Source organism: Apodemus sylvaticus, chromosome 18 (genome assembly GCF_947179515.1).
Source record: "Apodemus sylvaticus chromosome 18, mApoSyl1.1, whole genome shotgun sequence".
In the NCBI taxonomy this organism is placed as follows: domain Eukaryota; kingdom Metazoa; phylum Chordata; class Mammalia; order Rodentia; family Muridae; genus Apodemus; species Apodemus sylvaticus.
In genome coordinates, this window is record NC_067489.1 from 40,756,614 (window position 1) to 40,782,679 (window position 26,066).

General features: G+C 42.1%; 1 protein-coding gene across 1 annotated transcript; it reads right to left on the bottom strand.

The window, feature by feature from the left end:
- Positions 1 to 2,186: 2,186 nt before the first annotated feature.
- Zfp42 (ZFP42 zinc finger protein) lies at positions 2,187 to 3,125 on the bottom strand. The gene has a single exon (XM_052162885.1). The coding sequence runs from the start codon at positions 3,123 to 3,125 to the stop codon at positions 2,187 to 2,189; it is 939 nt and encodes a 312-aa protein (XP_052018845.1).
- Between the last annotated feature and the right edge of the window lie 22,941 nt (positions 3,126 to 26,066).

Sequence of the window (26,066 nt, forward strand, 5' to 3'; positions counted from 1 at the left end):
TGATTAAGCTCGCCTTAAGTTCTGTATGCAGGTGTTTGATTTAGAAGAAAATTGAAATTTATGCCATTTATGAATGGCTTTTGTGCACTACTTTACTAATATTAATCTGGAGTTTCATTCAGGATTCCTATTCCCATAAAAATGACAGTATTATCCTACCAAATATATACTAAACAATTAACATTCTGTAATACTCTATATTTATAAAAACTTCACACCGAAGACAAAGTATAAGCCCTGATTTTCAAAGATAGGCTGCTTTTAAACTTTGACATTTATAAAATAGAAAGAGAGAGAGAGAGAGAGAAAGAAAGTTATTTATCCTTTTTTTTTCTAATATAGGTTCATTAACTTCCAGGGATATAGGGGATTAAAGGTGGTATTTTTAACTAAGCTTGATTATGGCATTTTTACCAGAACCCAGTAATTTACACTGACCAGTGGGTGGGGGTACAAGTCTGATTGCTGCTCATTTTCTGGCCAGTTCACTTTGCAATTATAGAAATACAAGGAAGTTAAATTTTTTAAGAGTTAAGAGTCTTATTCCAGCTACCTTTTCCTTTGTCTTCTGTTTTTTAACTGCTTTGAATTCCTTCCCTAGCATGCACTCAAGTTTATCTATTAAAAACAAAACTCCTCTATTTATGATGGGTCCCCTCTAGACATGACCCTGTCCCCTATTTCCCTTTGTAGGGACCTTTGAAAACATTTGCATATTGTTCCATTGAGGAGATCTAGCATGATTTAGGTAAATATTTTATGTTATGAATTTACTACAATCAAATAGAACTTCCTTAATATCCGTGAGGAAATACTTCCAAACATGGACTGTAAGCACTTCTAAAGTTTAGAAATAAAAATTACTGGGCCAAGAGCACTGCACAAAATTATGGGTTTGTATCCTCCACAATTAGTCAGACATTAAAACTTTTAACTCCCAGTACTTCAGAACCAGAATGTGATCTTATCTGAACTTTTTATAGATATTAAGATGAAGTCTTTGGGGGGGGGGGGTTTAGTCAGAACCTTTAAAGAAAATAGGAGCACGGCAGGTGAACAACTCCTGGTGTGCCGTGACCCTTGGCTTTTGGACTGGTAGCTTCCTAGCTAGCAGTACAAGAGCACACATTCCTGCTGTTTGGGATAGGGTTTTTTTTTCACTGCGGACTGGTGGACTTCCGAAGTTTAACAGAGAACTCCTGGAAATGATATCAAAATAGCTTTGACAACTTCTCTCTAAAGGACTGATGTATCAACACTGAATGTTAGTATTCTCTTTTGGGAACGTCTCATTGTTTGTCCTGGCTGAGCTAATATTTGCTGTTGTAAACCAGGCTGGCCTCAGACTCACTGAGATCTGTCTGCCTATATACTTCCTGGATGCTGGGATCAAAGATGTATACCACCATACCTTCCCTTTTGCTCTATTTTAAAGAACAATGAAGTGTTGTCTGTCTGTCTGTCTGTCTGTCTCTCTCTCTCTCTCTCTCTCTCTCTCTCTCCTTTTTTTGGAGACAGGGTACCTCTATATAATTTAAGCTGACCCCAGAGCTCAAGGCTGACCAGGCAGGCCTGCCTCACTCATTATCTTGTTGATGCACTTTTACTTCTTTCCAGAAATTTAACTCATTTCTAGTGTTTTATTTCCTTTTATTTTGAAACATCTAAAATCTTCAGATGGATCAACTTTTGTAACTATTCACATTTAACTATGATTAATACAGTTTGGTACAATGAGGAAAACAAAAATTTAGAAATACGTACTCCTTTGTTAACTATCACATTTACCATGAAGCACATTTTTAAAGGTAAAAACCAGGCAATTAGGAACTGCATAATTAAAAATAAGAGATTTCCTATGAAGTATGCAAAAAAAAAAAACCAACCCCTCACCTTCAATAGCATACATATATATTAAACCACCCCTCACCTTCAATAGCATATATATATTAAAGAGTATGCTTTTGAACTGCTTTCACCATTGACATGTCTGTTGGAATTACTCTATGGAATGCAAAAAAAGTTCTTAAAATTGTATAATAAAGTAAATAAAAATACAAGCTTGCTTTCTAGAGTTGTAAAATTATTTAAGCCATAGAATCCATCCCTATAAATAATCCATACATAATAATCCATGTGCCTCTACCATTAACACTGCCCAGCCTGAGGACAGTCTGTCTTGGCTTTCAGCGTTTCTTCCCTGCCTTTGCATGGGTCAGGATGTGAATCTTCAGGTTATTTGACTGAATAAAGCTCTTCTCGCAGCCATCAAAGGGACACACAAAGCGCTTCTCCCCAGTGTGGATGCGGACATGGGTGCGCAAGTTGAAATCCAGTGAGAAGCGCTTCCCACAGCCTTCGAAGGTGCACTGAAACGGCTTCTCTCCGGTATGAACCAGAAAATGCCGCTTTAGTTTGGAGCTCTCCATAAAAGCTTTCCCACACTCTGCACACACGTGCTGGCGGGGACGGTGGACAAGCATGTGTTTCCTCAGCGCGGTTTTATCCCTCAGCTTCTTCCTGCACCCAGCTTGAGGACACTCTAGCATCAATAAGGGACCACAGTATGCGCCACCCTTTGGCTTCTCCCCAGGACCGCCTGCAAGCTGCTTAGGATAGGATAAATCAACTTCCGAAGTTTTTCCTACAGGAAACTTCCTGCTTGTCAGGGACTCAGCACACCCTCGCACTGAGTCCGCTCCACCAGTCTGCCCAGGCGCCTCTTGTGTGGCCTCTCTTGTCTCTTGTCTTGCCCCCTTTGTCAGGTACTCCAAAGAACACTCGAGAAGAGAACTTGCTCCCAAAACCTGGCGAGAAAGGTCTTGTTCCGCTTCCTCCAGGCTTTCGAAGGTTTTAAAAAGTAAATCCTCTTCCAGAATGGGTTCAGAGAACTCACCTCTTATGATGCACTCTAGGTATCCGTCAGGGAAGTCATCTTCCTGAGCCTCGGGGATAATATCGATTTCATCGTGGATGGTGTATACTGCATGGGGAGGTTCCACTCTGGTATTCTGGACTGGCCTCACCTCGTCCACCTCGTGTTTTAGGGTCATTCTGTCGAGGGCTCTTCCGCCTGGCCCTTTCTGGCCACTCGTCTTTGCCATTTTCTTTACTTGTTCATTCATGTTGTCTTAGCTGTTTCCTTCCCGAACACTGACTATCAATCACTTCCAGGCAGCAATCCACAAGAGTCACCTCAGGCAAGCACCTGCCTTAGATAATAACCCAAAGTTAAAATATACTCCAATACTAGAGTCACAGTGAGAAAGTGATTTCAGTAAACGGTTTATAGGCAGGGGGATGGCTCACCAGGGAACTTGCCTGCCACTCAGCAGGTTGATACTAGAACACACGTGGTAGGAAAGAACGAACTCGGATTGTCCTGACCTCCACAAGTGAGCCTTCAAGCAAGCACAGACACGCACACACTACATAAAAGTTATGTATAACTGTAAATCAATGGATCACCACATGGTCATCTCATTAAAAAGGAGGAGGAGGAGGCGGCAGCCTTTGACCAAATCCAACACCCCTTCACAAGTCTTAGAGGGATTAAGATACTGGGACATGCCTAACCATAATAAAGTAAATTTACGGCAAGCCAATAGCCAACATCAAATTAAATGGAGAGAAGCTCAAAGCAATTCCACTAAAACTAGGAAGAAGACAAGGCTGCTCTCTCCCCCTTATTATTCAATATAATACTTGAAGTTCTAGCCATAGAAGTAATAGCAATAAGACAACTAAGGGAGATCAAGGGGATACAAATTAGAAAAGATGTCAAAGCATCTTATTTACAGATGATATAATGGTATACTAGACCCCAAAAATTCTACCAGGTAACCCTATGGCTGATAAATGCCTGTCTGGATACAGGATTAACTAAGAAAGAGTCAGAAGCCCTTCTTATATATAAATGACAGACTGAGAAAGTAATCTGGGAATCAACACCCTTCACAATAACCATAAACATAAGATAATTTGGGGTAACTCTAACCAAGCAAGTGAAAGATTTGTATGACAAAACAAGTCTTTAAAGAAAGAAAAAGATATCAGAAGATGGAAATATCTGCCATTTTCATGGATCAGTAGGATTAACAGTGAAAATGGCCATCTTACAAAACAAAAGCAATTCTACGGACTCAACACAATTCCTATTAAAATTCCAACATAATTATTAGACCTTGAAAAGATAATACACAATTTCATATGGGAAAATAAAAAAAATGATAGCTTAAACAATCCTAAACAATTAAAGAACATCTAGAGGTATCAACATCCCTTTCAAGCTGTAATACATACTGGATACATAGTAATACACAGTAATAAAAACTGCATGGTATTGGCATAAAAATAAACAGATCAATAGAACTGAATCAAAGACCCTGATTTAAGTCAGCACACCTATGGACACTTGAATTTTGATAAGGACAAATACATAATGGAAAAAAGACAGCATTGTCAACAAATGGTCTAACCGGACACATAAAAGAATGTAAATAAGTTCATATTTATAACTCTGCACAAACACAAGTCCAAGTGGCAGAAAGACCTCTACACAGAACCAGAAACACTGAAGCTGATAAAAGAGAAAGTAGGGAATAGCCTTGAACGGATTGGCACAGATGACAACTATCTGAACTGACACCAATAACGCAGGTAGTAAGATCAACAATTAGTAAATGGGACTTCATAAAACTGAAGTTTCTATAAGGGAAAGAAGACAGTTAATAGACAAAGTAGCAGCCCATAGAAATGGGAAAACTTTTTCACCAACTCCACATCTGACAGGGGGCTAATATCCAAAATATATGCAGAATCTAAGAAACTATATCACAAAAAAAAAAATCCAATTTATAAACAGGGTACAGATCTAAACAGAGAATTCTTAACAGAGGAATCTGAAATTGTGAGAAACACTTAATTAAAACTACTTGAAATTCCATCTTACACCTGTCAGAATGGCTAAGATCACCAAGTGACATCATGCCAGAGAGGCTGTGGAGAAGGGACACTCCTCCATTGCTGGAAGTGCAAACTTGTACAGCCACTATGGATATCAATATGGCAGTTCCTCAGAAAATAGGAAATCAATCTATCTCAAGACCCAGCTATACCACTCTTGGGCATATCCCCAAAAGATGATTTATCCTACTACACGGGCAGGTGTTCAATTATGTTCATAGTGGCTTTATTCAAAACAGACAAAACCTGGACAACTTATATGTTCCTCAGAAGAATGGATAAAATATATTTGGTACATTTACACAGTAGAGTATTACTGTTAAAAACTCAGCTGTTAAAAAGCATGACATGAAAATTTCAGGCAAATTGACACTAGAAAAAAAAAATTAAAACTACCCTGAGCCAACCCAGCCCAAGAAAGGAAACATGTATGTACTCACTTATTTGTGGCTGTTAAGAAAGGGGTAATCAAGCTGAGTGGTGGTGGTGCACACCTGTAATCCCAGCACTCTGGGAGACAGAGGCAGGTGGAGTTCTGAGTTCGAGGCCAGCCTGGTCTACAGAGTGAGTTCCAGGTCAGCCAGGGCTATACAGAGAAACCCTGTCTCGAAAAAAACCAAATCCAAAAAAGACCAAAAAATAAAAAAGTGGTAATCATGCTACAATTCACACCCAGAGAGTCGGAAGTAAAGGGTGGGGGTAGTGCGGGACCTCTCTAGTAAAGAGATTTTTGTGGGCAGACTGGGTGTGGATGCGGATAGGAACAGGAGGAGGGGGGGTCAGGTGGGGAAGGAGGAAAGAGGGAAAGAGGGAAGGGGAGAGAGAGAGAGAGAGAGAGAGAGAGAGAGAGAGAGAGAGAGATGGATGACTGGAGCTGGGGAATATTATGGGAATAATGTGGAAACAAACCTATGCAGTGGAAACTCCCTAGAACCGACCAGGTGACTCTAGTGAGGACTCCTAGTAATGGAGGATTCCGAGCCTGAACTGTAACTAGATAAGTCTTCCAGTGGCCGAACTGAGACATCAACCTAGCTACATAACTTCAGACTTACAGCATGTCTTGCCTGAAAGAAAGGCTGAGGCAAAGGTGGTTCAGAACTTTGGGAGTGGCCAACTAAAGACTAACTTGAGAAGGAAGAGGGAGTCCATGCCTGACAGTGCTTGGATGGCCAGGAACCAGACATTGGGTAGCCTAGAGATCGAGGGCAGAACCAAACATACTACACACATACATACACACATACATACATAAGGTGCAAAACTAAATAAAAATAAATTTAAAGAAATGATTCCTTTTTTTTTGTGCAGAACCAGATAAGCTTGCTTTGCCACCATGTCTGTCTAAACCATGTCTCTCGTCCAAGTACAATGCAATTACAGTGAGGCAAGGACTGACAACCAGACAGGGAGAGGAAAGATGTCGTTCCTGGACTATAGTTTCCTCGCCCATTATTCTAATGATTCTCTGGGATCCAAAATAAATCACGAAATCTATGTCTATGGCATTCCAATGTCCTATGAATTCTAGACAAAATAAAGACACAGGGTAATCTTCTCTATTTTCCCTTCATTAAAAAAAAAAAAAAAAAAACCCAAACTAGAAACTATTTAAAGCTCCAACATAAACATGTTGTTGTTGTTTCTAGCTGCCTTTGCTTAATGTTCAAATTGTGTGCTGGATAAGAGATCTCTTCATGTTCTCATGTTCACTGCGGGAACAGAAATTAAACGCTCTTTAAATCAGGGCAAATAGGAAAACTGTGGGATGAGAATTAACAGCTCTAAAGTACTTCAAAATGGCCATGTTTTTTTTAAAAGAGCATCTCAGAGACATAGCATGCAAGTCTGGCAAAAACATATATATATATATCACACAGAAACAATCATGTATGTTTCAACTGCCAAGGCAAGAGTTTAAATTTTCAAAATTGCACACACACACACACACAGGCTTGGGATACAGCTTGGTGGTAGAGTGACATGCTTGTCTAGCAAGCCCAAGGCTTAGGCTGTGGTAGCGCACGCCTGTAATCCCAGCACTCTGGGAAGCTGAGGCAGGCAGATTTCTGAGTTCGAGTACAGCCTGGTCTACAGAGTGAGTTCCAGGAGAGTCAGGGCTATACAGAGAAACCCTGTCTTGAAAAAACCAAATCCAAAAATAAAACAAACAAACCATCCTCCCCCACCACATTTATTCTTTAAACTGACATGATTTACCAAGGCCATATCTAAGAGCATTTAAGCAGCAAAATCTCAGGCCATGATCAAATCTAGGCTGGTATACAAAAGCCATTCTCTTCCAATACATTCATCTACAATGTAACTGCAGCTTGATGTGATTCTCTCCAAGCTTAGTTCTTGCCATTTCTTTTTCTCCTAGTTTTCCTTTGATTCAAAAAAGACCAGAACAGGCAGTGATGGCACACACCTTTGATTACAGCACTGGGGGGGGGGGGGGGCTGCGAGGAGGGGGCAGAGGCAGGCAGATCCGTGAGCTCTAGGCCAGCTTGGTCTACAAAGTGAGTTCCAGGACAGTGCAGGCTACACAGAGAAAACAAAAAAGAGAGAGAGAGAGAGAGAGAGAGAGAGAGAGAGAGAGAGAGAGAAGAGAGATGGCTTCAGAGGTTAAGAACACTGGTTGCTCTTCCAGAGGTCCTGAGCTCCCAGCAACCACACAGTGGGTCACAACATCTGTAATGGGATCCAATCCCCTCTTCTGTTGTGTCTGAAGACAGCTACAGTATACTCATACAAATAAAATAAATAAATCTTAAAAAAAAATAGATTAAAAAACACAAGCTTAGCCAGGCCATGGTGGCACACACCCTTTGTCCCAGTCAGTACTTGGGAGGCAGAGACAGGTGGATTTCTGAGTTCAAGGTCAGCCTGGTCTGCAAGTGAGTTCCAGGACAGCCAGGGATACACAGAGAAACCCTGTCTTGAAAAACAAACAAACAAAAAAATCCCACAAGCTTATCAATTTCTTGTGAGGTGGCACACACCAGAAATCAGTTCAGTAATCACATGGTAAGGTCAACCACACCCAAGAATGTTGGGGGAAGGAAGTGAGGGCAAGGAAAAGGTTATCACGCCCAAGTGGCAACTCCTGAGGAATATCAGCATTTCCAAATAGGGACTGGGGCTAAAATAGTCAAGGAGATCCAGCTGAGGCTGTCCTCTCAGCTCTCAGAATCAGTCATTCTCAGATATGGAATTCTGTCAACAAAGCCTCACACCCACAGTCCTCGGCTATGTACTTTAGGCTACAGGAGTGTAATAAACAACCAAAGAGAGGGGCAGTGGTAGGGCACTCCTGTAATCCCAAGCACTCTGGGAGGCAGAGGCGGATTTCTGAGTTCCAGGCCAGCCTGGTCTACTGAGTTCCCAGGGATACAGAGAAACCCTGTCTCAAAAAACCAAAAACAAAACCTCAAACAACCAAAAACAAAAAGGGAAAAACCTCAATAAAGAACAGACTGATTGCACTTGCTCTTGAATACATGCGCACACATACACACAAAGTACATAAAACATAAAAACAAAGAAATTTCAAAAAGCAACAGTGGAAAAATGTTCCTTTGTAGCTTGTGTGTGTGTGTGTGTGTGGGGGGGGGGGTCCTGGAGTGATTATTCCCCATTTACTACCCAAAGCACTGACAGCAGGCACGTTCGCAGCATTTGCAACTCCTCCTAGACAGCTTAGGGACCCTCACTAGTTAGTCCTTGTCCATTCTTCTCTGACACCACTGACTCTCTTCTGTTACTGTTAGCACGCACACACGAACATAAGTACTTCAGATCTGTGCTTAAACATCACCCCCCCAGAGCTTCTCTCCATTTTAGGAGCCCATGCTAAAATGTCACTCAGCTTACATTACACATAAGAACACAGTTCTTGGGCTGGAGAGATGGCTCAGTGGTTAAGAACACAGACTGCTCTTCCAGAAGGTCCTGAGTTCAAATCCCAGCAACTACATGATGGCTCATAACCACCCAAAATGAGATCGAATGCCCTCTTCTGGGGTGTCTGAAGAGAGCTACAGTGTACTTACACATAATCAATAAATCTTCAAAAAAAGAACATAGCTCTTGGTATTGTCTGTGAAATAATTTAGTCTCTTACCTGCTCGATGCACTGTCTAGAGATCAAAAGACTGTCTTCTTTGCCAAGTGGCCCAGCTCTCAGTCCATTTCTCTAGAGAAATGAGTTCATGAACATGCACTAGGTAGTTTTGATGAGACCTGATTCAGAAATTTTAAATAATAACATCAGGCATTTATACAGAACTTTAGAAACTTAATGAAAAAAAGTCAAGAGTTGCTTGATAATTTAGGTAGAATGGTATTTCCTAACAGATCAAAGCCATAGAAATAGCATTTTTCTTCATTAGGTTATCAGATGTTTGAGCATTATGCTATCCTCCACCCAATATTCAACCTCATGAGAATAGCAAATAAAAGTTACAGTGATTAAGGTGTTGTTATTTTTTGTGGTCAAAACTGGCTTGAACTCCTGACCCTACTTTCCAAATTCAGGAATTACAGACATGTACCACCAAGCATGGCCCAATAATTTCTAATTAGTCGAAAATGTTTACTGACATTTCATTACTGACTGTCTTTTAGATAAAGACAAAATCTAATGCCATGGGATAACACTAACGTTTCATTTCTCAAACAGGAATAGAAATACTTAGATCAAATGACAATGTTCAGGCGCTCAACAAAGTGAAACAAAAAACAACAACAAAAAATTCCAGTTATCACAGAGCCATGCTTGGGGAACACAGATAGTAAAGAGTAAATTAACAAAATGGTTTCAGATAGAGAAAAGGGCTCAGGAAAAATTCGAGTGTGCGATGACGTAGAGGGACACCATCAATATAAGAACCATCCAGGACCCCCCCCCCCCAGACAAAAAAAGTGCAAGCCCCTTGTACCCTCCCGAGAGAAGAATGAGATTAAATTTCCCCAAATCCCCGACTTCAGCAAGCAAAGTGCAGTCACTGTAAAAAAAGAAACTGACAGGCGGTGGTGGCGCACGCCTTGCACTTGGGAGGCAGAGGCAGGCAGATTTCTGTGTTTAAGGACGGCCAGGGCTTCAGAGAAACCCTGTCTTGAAATAACTACAAAAAAAAAAAAGAAAGAAAAAGAAAAAATAAAGAAAAGAAATTGAATCATGGCTGTAGGAAATAAAGTAACCCAGGATAAAAGTTTAAGTACGGAAAGAAGCCCTATTTCCTACACAAGGATGCCATATTTACTACAGGAGGAAGCCATACTTGCCTCAGAAGCCGTCTTTCTCCCCCACTTTGGTTTTCGAGACAGGGTTCCTTTCTCTAGGCAGCCTGGCCGTCCTGGAACTTCCTTTCTGGACCAGGCTGTCCTCCAACTCAACACAGATCCTCCTGTCTCTGCCTCCGGAGCGCTGAGATCACAGGCAATTGCCACCGCCGCCGCCACCCGGCTTGAAGTCCTAATTCTCAGAAAAGCCGGTCGGTAGTATGGCGGTCGGCGGCCACGCGCAAAGGATGCTGGGAATTCTACGGAAAGTCATTTGCGTTGCATTTCAACACGAAAGGAAACCAATACAGGGTTGTAAAGGAGCGGTAGGCGCTGGTTTAAGTTAAACGACTATTCTGGATCTACTATTAAAAGACAACAGTGACCCGCAGTGGTGGCGCACGCCTGTAATCCCAGCACTCTGGGAGGCAGAGGCAGGCGGATTTCTGAGTTTGAGGCCAGCCTGGTCTACAGAGTGAGTTCCAGGACAGCCAGGGCTACACAGAGAAACCCTGTCTCGAAAAACTGAAGAGAAAAGAAAAAAATAAGAAAGAAAAAAAAAAAAATTGAGAACCAAGAGGTCTGGAGGTTTGAAATGCAGAGGGTAGGAAGCAAGAGAAAGCTCTTACCAACCCGCAGTTTGATTGGAAAATGGAGTGAGGAAACTGGAAAATTAAGTAAAAAAAAAAAAAAAAAAAAAAGAAAAAAAAGAAAAAAAAGGAATCATTTTTTAAAAAGCTGTTCTATTTTCTTTTCCTCGAATAATCTAGTGAAATTTACAAAGGTAAGTGGAGAGAAAAGGTAGGTGCCCTGTTACCTCACTAATTTTGACATTTTACTGTAAAATAGATCCAGGTAACTGAGATGAAATAAAAACACACGGAAATTTGAAAGAAAATTGGAAACACAATTTCAAGGAGATTCCAAGCTGAATTTCCACTTTCTTTAATGTGCATCTACTTTGCTCCTTAATTTGAAACATTTGAAAATGTGGTGGCCAATGGCCCAAGGTAGCTGGCGATCGATGCAGTCTGAAAGACTGCGTTTTAGTTGCCAAGTTCTTCACCAAGTTGCAAGAGTCAAAACTCTTCCAAAAAATTGCTGTTTTTCAATTCAAACCCTTCCCTCTTCCCTTTCCAAATACTACTACTACTACTAATAATAATAATATAAAAAAGACTTACCTAATGCCCCAGCGATGCGATGTGCTCTAAATTATTTCCTTTCTGAAATCCAAGAAATTTCTACTGGAACCCAGAGCAGCAGTAGAAATCTAGGCAGCCAGGAGTTCAGCTACTTGGACACAACCCTTTTTAGATGGACTAAGTCTGTTCCGGCCACACCTATCAAGTGACTAGCTCAGAGCTAGGTAGGCTGGAATGCCCAATGAGAAGGGATTAAAGTGGAGGTGGGCGGGGCGGTGGGCGGGGCCCTGGCCCTTCAGGTGGACCACCCAGGGCCTTCTGGGTGTCCTGGGTCAGCATGGGAGGGCGGGGCAGAGGCGGCTCTTCCGAATCCCGATTGCTTGGCCTTGAGACTCAGTCAAATCTCTGTACCTGCCTTTTACAGACGTGTAAATGAATTTATGCATTTATTACTCGACGGAAAGACGCACGCATCCAAAACTTTCTCTACCCTTTAGTCCCATCGCCACTCTCCATTCCAGCCTCGCCCCGACCCCACCACAATTAATGTACTCTAGCTACCTTAACTTTTTCCAGCCATTAATGTGACTGCTGGAATCCAGCAAAGCAACACAACTCATTTTGAGAGCGTGGGTCAAGCAGCGTTCACCACTGACTACTACGGTCTAGTGAAATTTAATGGTTCGTATAAACACACCGGCACCATTAAGACAAAAACCAAATCAATATTTAAGATCCTCTTACATTTAACCTGAAGCTTTTCTGTAATTTACTTATCGGGAAGAAATCAGACATTTATTCTTGTTTGCTTTTTCTTTTTGAATAAAATTTAATTGTGAGATCAAGAAAAATTTCGACTGATGAAAAGTTAAAGTCTGTTATGACTATTTATGAAGGCGTTTCAACTAAGTGTCTCTCATTCCTCTGAATGGAAGTTGGATAAACCTTCTTGTTTCTGTCTGTCCCTGGAGCAGGTCCTCTGAAGTGAGTTTGCGGCTGAACTGCTTTCCTCCAGGTTTCCACAACACCTCCATTAAGGCGTTTTAGAAAATGCACTGAAAAATTCTCAACAAGTTCTCTGACCACCTTAGCATCAGACCTCTGTGTGAGTGAGTGTGTGTGTGTGTGTGTGTGTGTGTGTGTGTGTGATTAAAAAAACAAACAAACAACAGGTAGGGCAGTGATGTCACACGCCTTTAATCTCAGCACATGGGAGGCAGAGGCAGGAAGATTTCTGAGTTCAAGTCCAACCTGGTCTACAGAGTGAGTTCCTGGACAGCCAGGAATATACAGAGAAACCTTGTCTTGAAAAACCAAACAAATGACCAAACAAACAACAACAACAAAAACCCAACAACTGAGTCGAAGCCAACCTAGTCTAGAGAGTAAGTTTGAGGATAGCCAGAGCTATACAGAGAAACTCTCTCAAAAAAACAAAAAACAAAAACAACAACAACAAACCAACAACAAAAACAAAACAAAAGAAAGTTAGCCAGGTTACAAAGTGAAGCCCTGTTTCAATTTTCCCCATCTTAGGTTATTGTTTAGGTTTCAAGGAGAAAGCAGAAATCCTTTCTTTTGACTTGGTCATTCAGGGCCTTAACCTCAGCTGTAAGACACAGGACAAACTCCTTTAGCATGATTTTGTCAGCCCTCAAATTCTCATCAGGGTGGGGCTGTGGCAAACACTCACAGACAATATCTGAGGACTACCCTGGGTTTTTTGTTTATTTGTTTTGTTTTGTTTTCTGAGACAGGGTTTCTCTGTGTTGACCAGGCTGGACTAGAACTCAGAAATCTACCTCCTGGGATTAAAGGCATGTGCCACCACTTCCCCACAGGACTGTCCTGTCCGACTTTCCACTCCATGCTTTACCTCACACATCCATTTTTTTTTAACCCATTGCAATTTCACTTTCCAAGTCTTCTCAGAACTCCAAAGGAACACTAAATGAACAAACTCATCTGTTGACATATGAACTTTGCTTAAATTGAAATTTTGTTTCTCCAAAATAAGCTAGGGAAGCAACTTATCCACAAGAGAGAAGCAGGCTGCCATTTTAAATGCATTAAAATGAGATTTTTTTCATATTTCTTGCTTGCAAACCCAATATTATTGATATTAATAATATTATTAATGTTAATTATATAGAATTAATATATAATATAATTATTATAAATAATAATGTGGAAATTAAAAATAATTTCTGCTCTTCTAGATTCCCAGAACCCTAGGTCCAAGGCTCTCCCTGACCCCCAACCAGGTACATATGTGATACACAGACAGACATACATACAGGCAAATCACTCACATGCATAAAATAAAAATTTTTAAATGTTCTGACAATGTATGCATGTTATTAGGCAATATTTTCATTCAAATTTTAAACACTATCCATTGATATTAGTCAGGCTATACAGGTTTTGGCTTCATTCCTTGTCTAAGCCCTGGAGATAGGATTCCTGGAATTCACTGGCCAAACTTGCAGGGCCAGAATTAGGATTAGAGCACTAACTAGGTAGCCTTCAGCAAATTTCACGGCTTCTAGAAGAATTCAGCGATCGTTACTAACGATATTTAATACAGTATTTTTTTAATAAAAATAATTGAAAGTTGAAGGACAAAAATTCCTGATGAAACATCCAAATTGCAGGTCAGAGGACAGGAGCCAGGCATCACCGCAAAGAAATGCGGAAAAGGGCCTGTGAGAGTAGCACAGAGAACTGAGGGGGTCTGTGTTTTGAGAACAAGATGGGAGCACCCAGGAGGGTTTTGGGGTGGGGGTGGGGTGGGGTGGGGGTCTAGGAGCTGCTGTGAACTGAAGGAAGAGTGAGTGTAGAAGCCAGATCTCCCTTGACAGTAGACTGAAAACTGTAGTTACAGAGAGAGTGAGGAAGGCGCTGGAGAGACGGCTCAGCAGTTAAGAGCACTGACTGTTCTTCCGAAGGTCCTGAGTTCAAATTCCAGCACCCACATGGTGGCTCACAACCATCTGTAATGGGATCCGACGCCCTCTTCTGGTGTGTCTGAAGACAGCAACAGTGTACTCAAAATAATAAATAAATCTTTAACAGCAACAACAACAAAAGAAAAAGAAAAAATAGTGAGGAAGAAATAGGAACCGGGCAGTAGTGGCCTTTAATCCCCGCACTTGGAAGGCAGAGGCAGGCAGATTTCTGAGTTGGAGGCCAGCCCGGTCTACAGAGTGAGTTCCAGGATAGCCAGGGCTACACAGAGAAACCCTGTCTCAAAAAACAAAAAGTATAAAAAATAAAAAAATAATAATTTTTTAAAAAATAAATAGGGACAAAGGAGAGGAGGTTCATCTTCCAAGTCAGGGTCTTCAAGGCCTCCCTCCCAACAGTGATGGGAAGAGGCCATAGAAGCCAAGATGAGAAGACTGGGTAAGGGGGCGGGGGCGTCTGCAATTCTTGCACAAGAGCCGTAGAAGCAGGAAGCACATCATTCCAGTGTACGATCTAGTCCTAGATGATGAGTTTGAGACCCTGCCTCCAAAACGTAAAAGGACAAGTAGGAAGATAATATATGGAGGGCAGTGAAAGAGGACACAACAATAAAATACCATAGCATGTGTGTATGGGATGACAATGAAATATCACTTTGGACACGTATTTAGAAAACATATATCATCTATAAATGCCAATTAACCTCGTAATTGCAAGATACTTCTTTCTTTTGTTAAAGCTTGATTTGTCTCAAATGGTTTTATTGGTTTAGCTATTAACAATGGAATATATTATATGGCACTTAGTCTATCGAATATACAAAATGATTTAAGTATTCTCATGAGAATTTCATCTGCATTTATGATGATGATCCTGACCCACCCAAACCCCCTCTCGGGAAACTTCGTGTTTATACTCAGGAATGAGTTTTGGTCGTCTTATTTCCACGTTATGTTAAATTATGATATTTTACAAACCTATGAATCCTTATTACTATTTTATGGATGAGAGAACAGACAGTCATTAATGATAAATGCTTGTGCAAAGCCACAGAAATATTAAGGTTCCAGGGCAGACTTTAGATCCCACGTCTTGCTATCCTGACACAAACTTTAAATGTAATTTTTCTAAGTACAGTCAACTGTTTAAAGAGCTTGCTAGATGCAGTTTCAATTTCCATGAAGGGGAGAGAGAATTCTACCAGCTAATAATTTATGTTTCTACTGGGAACTTGATATCTTCAAGCATCATTTCTAAGGAACATTTATCTCTAGGATTTGCTCCTTTATTGTTTTTAATCTAAATAGAAAATGTTTGGTATTTCATGCTGAGGCAAATGAAACTTCTCATTACATTGTCATATCTTTTCAAAAAACTGTTAATGTTCTTTAAATGACAGCTATAAGCTTAAGCATTATTCTATTTCATTTTCTTCTGGAGACTTCAGCAATGGCCTAAGTACAGGGGCCAGAGGGTCTTTCTCAGATGTCACATACCCTGACAGTGATTTGCTACTGGTATTTTTTGACAGTTTCATGCAATATCTCTCATTAACTCTTGGGGGTTTGCTTATTTGTTTGTTTGTTTGTTTGTTTCGAGACAGGGTTTCTCTGTGTAGCCCTGGCTGTCCTAGAACTCACTCTGTACACTAGGCTGGCCTCAAACTCAGAAATCTGCTTGCCTCTGCCTCCCAGAGTGCTGGGATTAAAGGTGTGTGCCACCACTGCCTGGCTCATGAACTCTTTTTTTTTGTTGTTGTTGTTGGTTTTTTTTGGAGACAGGGTTTCTCTGTATAGCCCTGGCTGTCCTGGAACTCACTCTGTCCAGGCTGGCCTCAAACTCAGAAATCCTCCTACATTTGCCTCCCAGAGTTCTGGGATTACAGATGTGTGCCACCACTGCCCAGCTTCATGAACTCTTAATATGTCTAGATGTTTATGCCTTTCTAGTGTTTATGCTTTGAGATATATACCTCTGGAACTGGAGAAGTGTCTCAATGATCAGACAGCTCTTGCTGGTCTTCCAGAGGACCAGAGCTTGAAACCCAGTACCCACATAAGGGGCACACATCCACACAGACACATATATACATATACACATATACACATAAATAAAATAATAATGAAAGAGAGAGAGAGAGAACCAAATGACAGGATGTTAGTAAGGGGACCTCTAATTACATGAATGTGAACAGTAACCCCCAACCTTATTTATTTGCTTGTTTGCTTGTTTATGTATGTATTTATGTATTTATTTGAGACAGGGTTTCCCTACACCCCCTTTTGGGTATCTTTGGCTGTCCTGGAACTCACTCTGTAGACCCTTGAACGCAGAGCTTCACCTGCTTCTGCCTCCAGAAGAACTTGATTAAATTCCTAGTACTGGGGAGGCAGAGGCAGCGCAGGGGAGGATGGTGGGAATCTTCGTGAAGGTTAAGCCAACCTTTGCAGAGCACATTCCCGGTAAAGGTCTCGAAAAACCTACGTAAATAAACAATTAAATAAATAGATTCTTGAGCAGGGTGGTGACACGTAAGGAAAGGTAGAAAGGATATGGCTTTGAGCAGGCAATTAGCTCCCCAGAGTTCTGATTCTATGAATGTGAACAGTGCCCTGTTAAAAAGATGCTTGGGTGAAGGCACAGAGGAGGGTCAACAGGGTGTGGTGTGGAGCAGGCAATTGGCTCCCCAGAGCTCTGATTCTATGAATGTGAACAGTGCCCTATTAAAAAGATGCTTGGGTGCGGGCACAGAGGACGATCGAAGGGGTGTGGTGTCGAGCAGGTGATCTCCTCTGAAGAGCTCTGATTCAGGAATGTGAACTGTACACTAAAAAAGATGCTTGAGGCCAGGGTGGTGGCACAGGAATTTGAGTCCAACCTGATTTACATAGCGAGTTCCTGGTCCACCGGTTTGGGGGAGGGTTGGAGGGGGGGCCCGGTTAAGTAGTGAAGCTTCCTGTCAAGGAAAAAGAGAAGGTGATTTAGAGAGCCCTTAGGTCACTCAAGGACACATAAGACGCTTGCACCTGTAAGGAACTGGTCTTCTATAGACTTGAGGTCTGACGTTGTCTTTATCTGAGACTTCTTAGCCCCCAGAAGTACAAGTGAATTTCTGTTGCTTACAAATGATTTAATCTAATTTTGGAATAGTAGCCTATGAAGACTTAAGACAACTTGTGACATCCTTCTCCTAATACTCCTCGATGTTCTGTTGAAGAACCCACTAAAACGGAGGGGACTTTCCTAGGCTAACTCTGACTTGCTTATATTACTTCTCATATTTCCTTCTCAGGGTTTTGAATCGAGCTCAAATAGAATGGTCTTTCAGTTATTATTATTTTATTTTAGCATGCTGTTGAATTTGTGCATGGATTGAAAAGCTATTATAAGGAGTTTCCATGCACACTTTAACCAACCTGTCTTAAGTTTAATATATTATATAGCCAAGTTCCATTTACTGTAAGAATTCCACAATGGCATAACATTATTAACCAAACTCTAGACTTCCTTGGACTGAAGGAGTTTTTCCAGGAATGTACTTTTATTTGTTCTAGGATCCAATCCAGGATGCCATTTTGCATTTAGGACCAGTTAAAAGGCAGACATTCAGTCCCACCACTGTAAAAATCCCAGTTCAAACTCAGAAAATATAATTTATGTCCTGGAATATATGTTCTTGTACCATTCCCACAACAGTCAGGCCTACCTACAATCCCAAATTTACACTTTTTTTTTTTTTTTTTTTTTTTTGGTTTTTGGTTTTTGGTTTTTCAAGACAGGGTTTCTCTGTGTAGCCCTGGATGTCCAGGAACTCACTCTGTAGATAAGGCTGGCCTTGAACTCAGAAATCTGCCTGCCTTGCCTGGCTGTCTTTCTTTCTTTCTTTCTTTCTTTCTTTCTTTCTTTCTTTCTTTCTTTCTTTCTTTCTTTCTTTCTTTCTTCCTTCCTTCCTTCCTTCCTTCCTTCCTTCCTTCCTTTCTTTCTTTCTTTCTTTCTTTTTTCTTTCTTTCTTTCTTTCTTTCTTTCTTTCTTCCTTCTTTTCTTTCTGTCTTCCTTTCTTCCTTCCTTCCTTTTTTCCTTCCTTCCTTCCTTCCTTCCTTCCTTCCTTCCTTCCTTCCTTCCTTCCTTCCTTCCTTCCTTCCTTTCCTTTCTTTCTTACATCCCCAACCCCTGCCCCACAGTGTTTTCAAGATCCTGGAACTCTAAGGGTAGACCAGGCTGGTCTTGAACTCAGAGATCTAACTGCCTCTACCTCCCAAGTGCTGGGATTACAGGCATGCGCCACCACCACCTGGCTCAATCATCTTTTCAAATTGAGTTGGAACAAACTAATGGGCAGAAGTTTGAAAACGTGGCTGCAAGAATTTTGTTTATGTATATGGTTATACAAGAAAAAAGTGTCATGGATGATTAAACAGGTTGTTTATGATCTTCTTGGTATTTGGAAACTTTGCAGCTCCTCAATTCTCCTGACTCCTCACCACCCTATTCCGAGGACATAAACCATCAAAATTGGAATGCACTGTATTATTTTAAAATGTCGAGTTTCATTTATATCTACGTATATCTCTATATTTAACATCTTTCTTGCTTTTTTTTTTTTAGTGAGACTCCGTCTTACTACAATAAAATTGCAGCATGTGAATGGCAAAGGGCAATCAGGGAGCAAATGGGACAGGGCCTGGCATCCTCCAGGAGTTGATCACCTCACTCCACCATTCTAGAAGGATCTGCTGTGACAGCTATCTCATACCTGTCCAGCTGGCATCAAACCTGCTGTGGAACAGAGGCTGACCTTGAACCTCTGATCCTTCCTGCCTTCACATATTTGAAGTTCTGCAATCACAAGCCTGTGCTGGGATTTCCTTGGTGCTAGGAAACAGGGCTATCGGGCAAGCCTGGGCTAGCTGAGCTACACACCAGCCCCGACTGTTAATGTTTTAAATATAATTGGTTAAAACGATGAAAGGACAGATAAAGTGCCCGAGAGCAGAGCCCAGAACAGACCCCGGGCATGAGGTGACTTGACTCACAACTGTGGTGGACCGAAGGCGTCAGGCCTCGTATTTCCACAAACAATGACAAACACTGGCCACACGGTGTGAAAGATCTTATCTCCCAGCTCATCCCATATATAAAAAAAGTAAATTCCAATGAAGTTCAGGTAGAACTGTGACTGTATAAGATTCTATTTCGTGCCCTTCAGTCGTGTGCTTTCTGGAACGTTCTCCATTATGTATCCTGTAATCTGTGCTTTGAATCTCACCTTAATAAAACAACATTTTAGCTGGGTGGTGCACGCCTTTAATCCCAGCACTTGGGAGGCAGAGGCAGGAGGATTTCTGAGTTCGAGGCCAGCCTAGTCTGCAGAGTGAGTTCCAGGACAGCCAGGGCTACACAGAGAAACCCTGCCTCGAAAAAACAAAAACAAAAAGCACAAATAAAACAACATTTTTTTAAAAATTTTCAGCAAGTAGTGTACCACATTGAGATGACTCAGTCAGTAAAGGCATCTACCACTAAACCTGAGGTCCTGAGTCTGACTGCCATGTCCCACACGGTGGAAAGAGAGAACCAACCTCTACAAATTTCCCTCTGGTGATCATGTATGAGCCCTAATAGTCACTGCCCCGTTCACACAGTCAATTACAGAAGCAACAAAGCAGAAGAAAGCCAGGAGAGTATTTTTTTACACTTGGAACTGGGATAGTCTTCTTTATTATTTTTTTTTGGATTTGTTTTTATTTATTTATTTTATTTATTTATTTATTTATTTTTGAAACAGGGTTTCTCTGTACAGCCCTGGCTGTCCTGGAACTCACTCTGTAGACCAGGCTGGCCTCGAACTCAGAAATCCGCCTGCCTCTGCCTCCCAGAATGCTGGGATTACAGGCGTGCGCCACCACCGCCTGGCCATGGGATAGTCTTCTTAAGCAACCGGAATAATTTAGATGGGATTTAAATTATGAGCTATAAGAGGCACAACTGAGAGAACGGGCACGGGGATCCTCTCAGAGAATTCACTACAAAGATATTTGTGGTGGGATTTCCTCTGATTGTTTTCCTTTCCCCTTAGACCGGACCCAATCCCCTTCCTCTCTTAGAAGGCAGTGTGTGGTCTAACCTCAGCTCCACCCCTGGCTTCATTTATTTCCCTTTATTTGTTTTGTTTTGTTTGTTTTTGGAGACAGGGTTTCTCTGTATAGTTCTGGCTGTCCTGGAACTCACTCTGTAGACCACGCTGGCCTCGAACTCAGAAATGCACCTGCCTCTGCCTCCCAAGTGCTGGGATTACAGGCGTGCGCCACCACTACCTGGTGTCTCATTTATTTCCCTTTAAAGACAAGTATCACCATGCCCACCAATAGGACCTTTACACATATCCTTTTTTCTGAGTTTTTTTTTTTTTAATCCAAATCTCCACAATTTGTTCTTCATTCTTATGTCAGTCTAAGCAGTAGACGGGGCCCATGTATGTGAGGGATCATATTTAATTTATTATTTAATGTATTGTTATTTGACAAGTGCACACTGGCTGGTCTCACCTCCACCCTCTCCCATCTCCACGATTCTTACCCACCCACCCCACTCCCCTATGAATCTCTTTCTCACAGTCACGTCTATTGATTTTGCTCCGTGGCCCACTGAGTCTAACCACAACTCAATGAATGACCATGCATTTGGACCTTTCCATTGGAGACTGGTGGTCTCTGCAATTGGAAATAATGATTTCCCATCTTCCCCCAAACCATCAATAGTTCAGCGGGAAAGGCTATGGACGTGTGGTCCTCAGTAACCATTTCCCAGTGCCTCGTTGTTGACTTTAATTTCTTGTGACGCTTTTTTTTTTTAAACTATAATTAGTACTAACAATCCAAGTGCTGGAGAGAGTATAAGTAGAATAAGGGGGATCACATTTATGACCCGATTCCAAAGTGCAGTATCTAATAAGCTTAGCCCATCAGTGAACACCTATCTGTACTATATTCCTAGTAGTAGGAGATAGAGATAGAGGATCAGGCAAGGCTAGTCAACCTCAGAAACAAGGCAAGTTCAAAACTAGCCTGGGCTGCATGAGACTCAGTTTCACTAAAACTAAACTAAAATATTAGTATGCAAGGGCAATCAGGAAGCCAGTGGAGCGGCCCTGGTGTCCTCCAGGGCTCAAACCAGGTAGAGACAGACACCTTGTTGGGCAGAATCACTTCTGACCTGTAGGCGGTGGCGATCTCTTTGTCCTCCCTCCACTAAGGTTCACTCAGAAAACCAAAGTGTTTTATGAAATTGTAGATTGGAATTTTAAAAAGCCAAGCGTAAATAACTAGAGTTCTGCTTCCAGCCTGGACCATGCTGTGAGTCTCTTTTCCTGAACTGTCCCTCATTTTTTTTTTTACTAGCAATTGTTCCAAATGTCCAGACTCTACAGGACAAATCTGTCATGTCACTGAGGTTCTTGTCCGGTCCGTCTTTGTCACAGGTGTTACCTCCCCTGACTGAAGCCTTCACAGTTCTATTCCCAGACACTGGATTGCTATTGAGACATTTTGGGGCTGGAGAAATGGCTCAGAGAAGAGATGACACTTCTTCCTGAGGTCCTGACCTTTTCTGGTGTGTCTGAAGACAGCTATGGTGTACTCACATATATACAATAAAAAAAAAAAAGAGAGACATTTTCCTTCCTTACCGTATGCTTAGAAAGCAAATAAGCATATTATTAAAATAAATGTATTATCAAATTATGTTAAAATATAAAATTAAATGCATACTTAACATCTTTTCATAAAATAAAATGTATTATTAAAATATCTTAAAATATAAAATTAAACGTATAGTTAGTATTTTTCATTACGGTTATTTTGCTATTAATGATACTGAATGGCTTAGACTTTCTCAAAGCAAAGATTCACTGAACAGATAATTATGCTTCCTCTACAAAAGTGACCAAGCCTCTTTTGTTTCTTTTTTTTTATTTGTCTCTTTTGTTTCTAATTCAGCCTTCTTCATATTTGTCTCTGTCTGCCTGTCAGTCCATCAATCCATCCACCCATTTACTCCTTCCTTCCATCCATCCATCCATCCATCTACCCGTATCTCTCTATTTCTGTTTGTCTATCTACCTACCTACCTATCTCTATCTGTCTGCTTGTCTGTCTGTCTGTCTGTCTTAAACAGATCTCACTGTGCAGCCCAGGCTAGCTTTCTATTTATAATCCTCCTGCCTCAGCTTCTAGAATGGAGGCATTCCAGTCATGTTGCCACCACATCCAGCCAACCACTCATCTGGCTGAAGCACACACAGATAATATGTTGTACCTGCTTGATAATTTTGATCGAATTTTAAAACTACAGCAAATTTTCCTCTAAAGTATACAATTTTCAGCAGCTTTTTCTTGTAATTTTTTTCCTCAAAGCATGCATGTGTGTATGTATGTATGTATGTATGTATGTATGTATGTATGTATGTAATTCAGTGGGGACAGGGAAGGGGCAGAAGTGTCAGAACGCACATGGGAGGTCAGAGGTCAGCAGTGGGAGTCAGTTTTCTAAGGATCGAGGTCAGGTCATCAGGCTTCCAGCAAGTGCCTCAGTCCCTGAACCATCTTTCCTACCCTGGTTATTTCTTGATAGCTGTACTATGTAGTTCAGGTGACCTCCAGCTCATCATCCTCCTGCCTCAGCCTCTACAGTGCTGGGGTTCCAAGGGCGTGTCAGTGCCCTGGCTTTAGTGATTCTAAAATCCACACGGGTGGCTCTTCCACGGACAGCTTTCACGTGCTTACCTCAAATATTCATCCTTAGTTCATAGTCTGAAGATGTCACTAGCTACATCTCTTTCCTCTTATTCTCCATTAAAAAGTCTAATCTGGGGCTAGATGGCTTCAGCGGTTGGTTAAGAGCACCGACTGCTTTTCCACAGGGCCTGAGTTCAATTCCCAGCAACCACATGGTGACTCACAACCTTCTGTAATGGGATTGGATGCCCTCTTCTGGCATGCACCATATGTACACACAGAACATTGCATACACACATAAATGAAAATAATAACAAAAGAACAATTCTTTTTACAATGTCTAATTTAGCCTCTTTTCCCCCTTTTCTGCCTTCATCCACTCTCTTCCTCTTTCCTCCTCCCTTCCTTCCTTCTTTCCTTTCCCCACCCCTAATATCTTATATATCCCAGACTGGCCTTTAACTGACTATATAACCACAGCTGACCTTGAACTCCTGATCCTCCACCTCTAACACTGAGTGGTGTGCCAACACGCCTGGCTACAGTCTTTTTTTTTTTTTTTAAACCACTTTTTATTTTGAAAGATCTTTTGGGACTTTGAAATTACACATGGGGATTGTACACTTGAACCTCAAGCGTCCGTGCTCCATTTCCTGTCCAATTATGCCCCAGTAAAGCTGCCACCCTGTTGAAAGACAGCTCTGTCTCCTCTGAGCTTGCATTTAAGCAGCTGAACAAAATACACTCGCATGTTAGCATTTCCCTATGAGATTACCGTGGATGCTTCTCTGTGCACCGTTGGTTAGATCAGGGACTGTGACTCTCAACAGGGGTAGTGTCGTCCTCTAGAGGACATTAAAATATTTCTGGAGATGCTTAATCTCCAGACAGCTTGGTCGGTTCCAGCCCCAGCTGGAAGGAAGAAAATGAGAAAGGGAGGGACGGATCTGGTTCTCCTTCTCCCTTCCCCCACTTCCTTCTTCTCCCTCCTCCTCCCCTCCTCCTTCTCCTCTATTTTTTGTCTTTTGTTTTTATGTTTTTGTTTGTTTGGGGGACAGAGTTTCTCTGTGTAGCCTTGGCTGTCCTGGACTTGCTTTGTAGACTAGGCTGGCCTCAAACTCAGAGATCCACTTTCCAAGTGCTGGGGCTGAAGGCATGCGCCACCATGCTCTGGCCTTAACCCCTTCTTCTTAATCCTATCAACTAAGTGTCATATTCCAGTGAGAAATAAAAACCAGAAAGGAACCTTCATGTCCTTTACTGTCCAGCGTATCTTTTGTTTGTTTGTTTGTTTTGGGTTTTTGTTTTTTCGAGACAGGGTTTCTCTGTGTGGCCCTAGCTGTCCTGGAACTCACTCTGTAGACCAGGCTGGCCTCGAACTCAGAAATCCACCTGCCTCTGCCTCACAAGTGCTGGGATTAAAGGAGCGTGCTGCCACCACCCGGCTCTGTACAGCACATCTGCACCTGTGCCTGCGCACTTGGCCCTCCCTCTTGGTACTGTGAGCCGCTGGCCGTGCTCACCTCTACACCTTCCTCTCTTGTATTCTTCAGTGTTGCGTCATCTTGTTTAATTGGGAACTTTGTTCACGGGAGACCCACCCTTCCAAAAAAAACAAAGGAAAGGGAAGAGAAAGAAAATGAGTTATCCCTAAGTTCCCTGCTTCGTGTTCTCGGGGTCCAACCTTGGGCCTTGCCCAGCTGGAAGGTGTCTGAGCTCCCACCTTTCCTTTTTGTTCCCCCCTTCTCAACCTCGCCTGTTCCCTTCACAATACAGATACCCAGGCAGTGAGGCAGTGACCACGAACAATTAGAGGAATTCCCTTCATCCCACAGCCCACCCCACTCAATTTTTGCCTGGCCTTTACTACCCTTCACTTAAAAAAAAAAGATTTATTTATTATTATGTGTAAGTACACTGTAGATATCTTCAGATACACCAGAAGAGGGCATCAGATCTCATCACAGACGGTTGTGGGCCACCATGTGGTTGCTGGGATTTGAACTCAGGCCCTTTGGAAGGGCAGTCAGTATTCTTAACTGCTGAGCCATCTCTCTCCAGCCCACTACCACTCACTTTTTTTTTTTTTTTTTTTTGGTTTTTCAAGACAGGGTTTCTCTGTGCCGCCCTGGCTGTCCTGGAACTCACTCTGTAGTCCAGGCTGGCCTCGAACTCAGAAATCCGCCTGCCTCTGCCTCCCAAGTGCTGGGATTACAGGCGTGTGCCACCATGCCCGGCTCTACCGCTCACTTTTTAAAAGACTTATTTTTAATTGTAAACTATCTGTAAGAGCATACGTATGGGCATGCGCATGTGAGTGCAGCTGTCTGTAGAGGCCAGAGATGTTGGAGTTATTGGTGGTCGTGAGCCTCCTCATGTGGGTGCTAGGAACCAGGCTCAAGCCAAGGGCAAGAAGCACTCTTGTTCTTTTGGTTGCTTTGTTTTGTTTTTCTGAGACAGGGTTCACGAAGTAGCCCAGGGGAAGGCCTAAAAAGGAGAGAATTGGGGGTTAAGGGAGGTGTGGGGGAAGGGGGTGCCCAGGCAGGCCCTTTCCTGGGTACCTCTGCCCCCTGAGGGACCACACACACACACACAGGCATGGTATAGAATAGAGTTTATTCAGAGTAGGGGATGGGAGTTAGTGGTAGAGAAAGGCAGAAGGAGGGAGAGAGAGGGAGAGAGAGAAGAGGAGTGGAGGCCAGCCATGATCACGTGGAGGGGGAGGAGGAGAAGAGCCCAAGGGGCAGAGAGGTGAGAGTATGTGGGAGAGCAGAGAGCAAAGAGAGAGAGGATGGGCAAGTAGCCCCTCTTATAGTGGGCCAGATCTCTGGGGCGGGGCATACCTGGCTATTGCCAGGTTGGTGTGGGGTGGAGCTTAGACAGAATACCAACACCAGGCTTGTCCTGGAACTTCCTCTGAGTGCTGGCATTAAAGGTGTGCACCACCAGTCGGGCGGTGGTGGTGCACGCC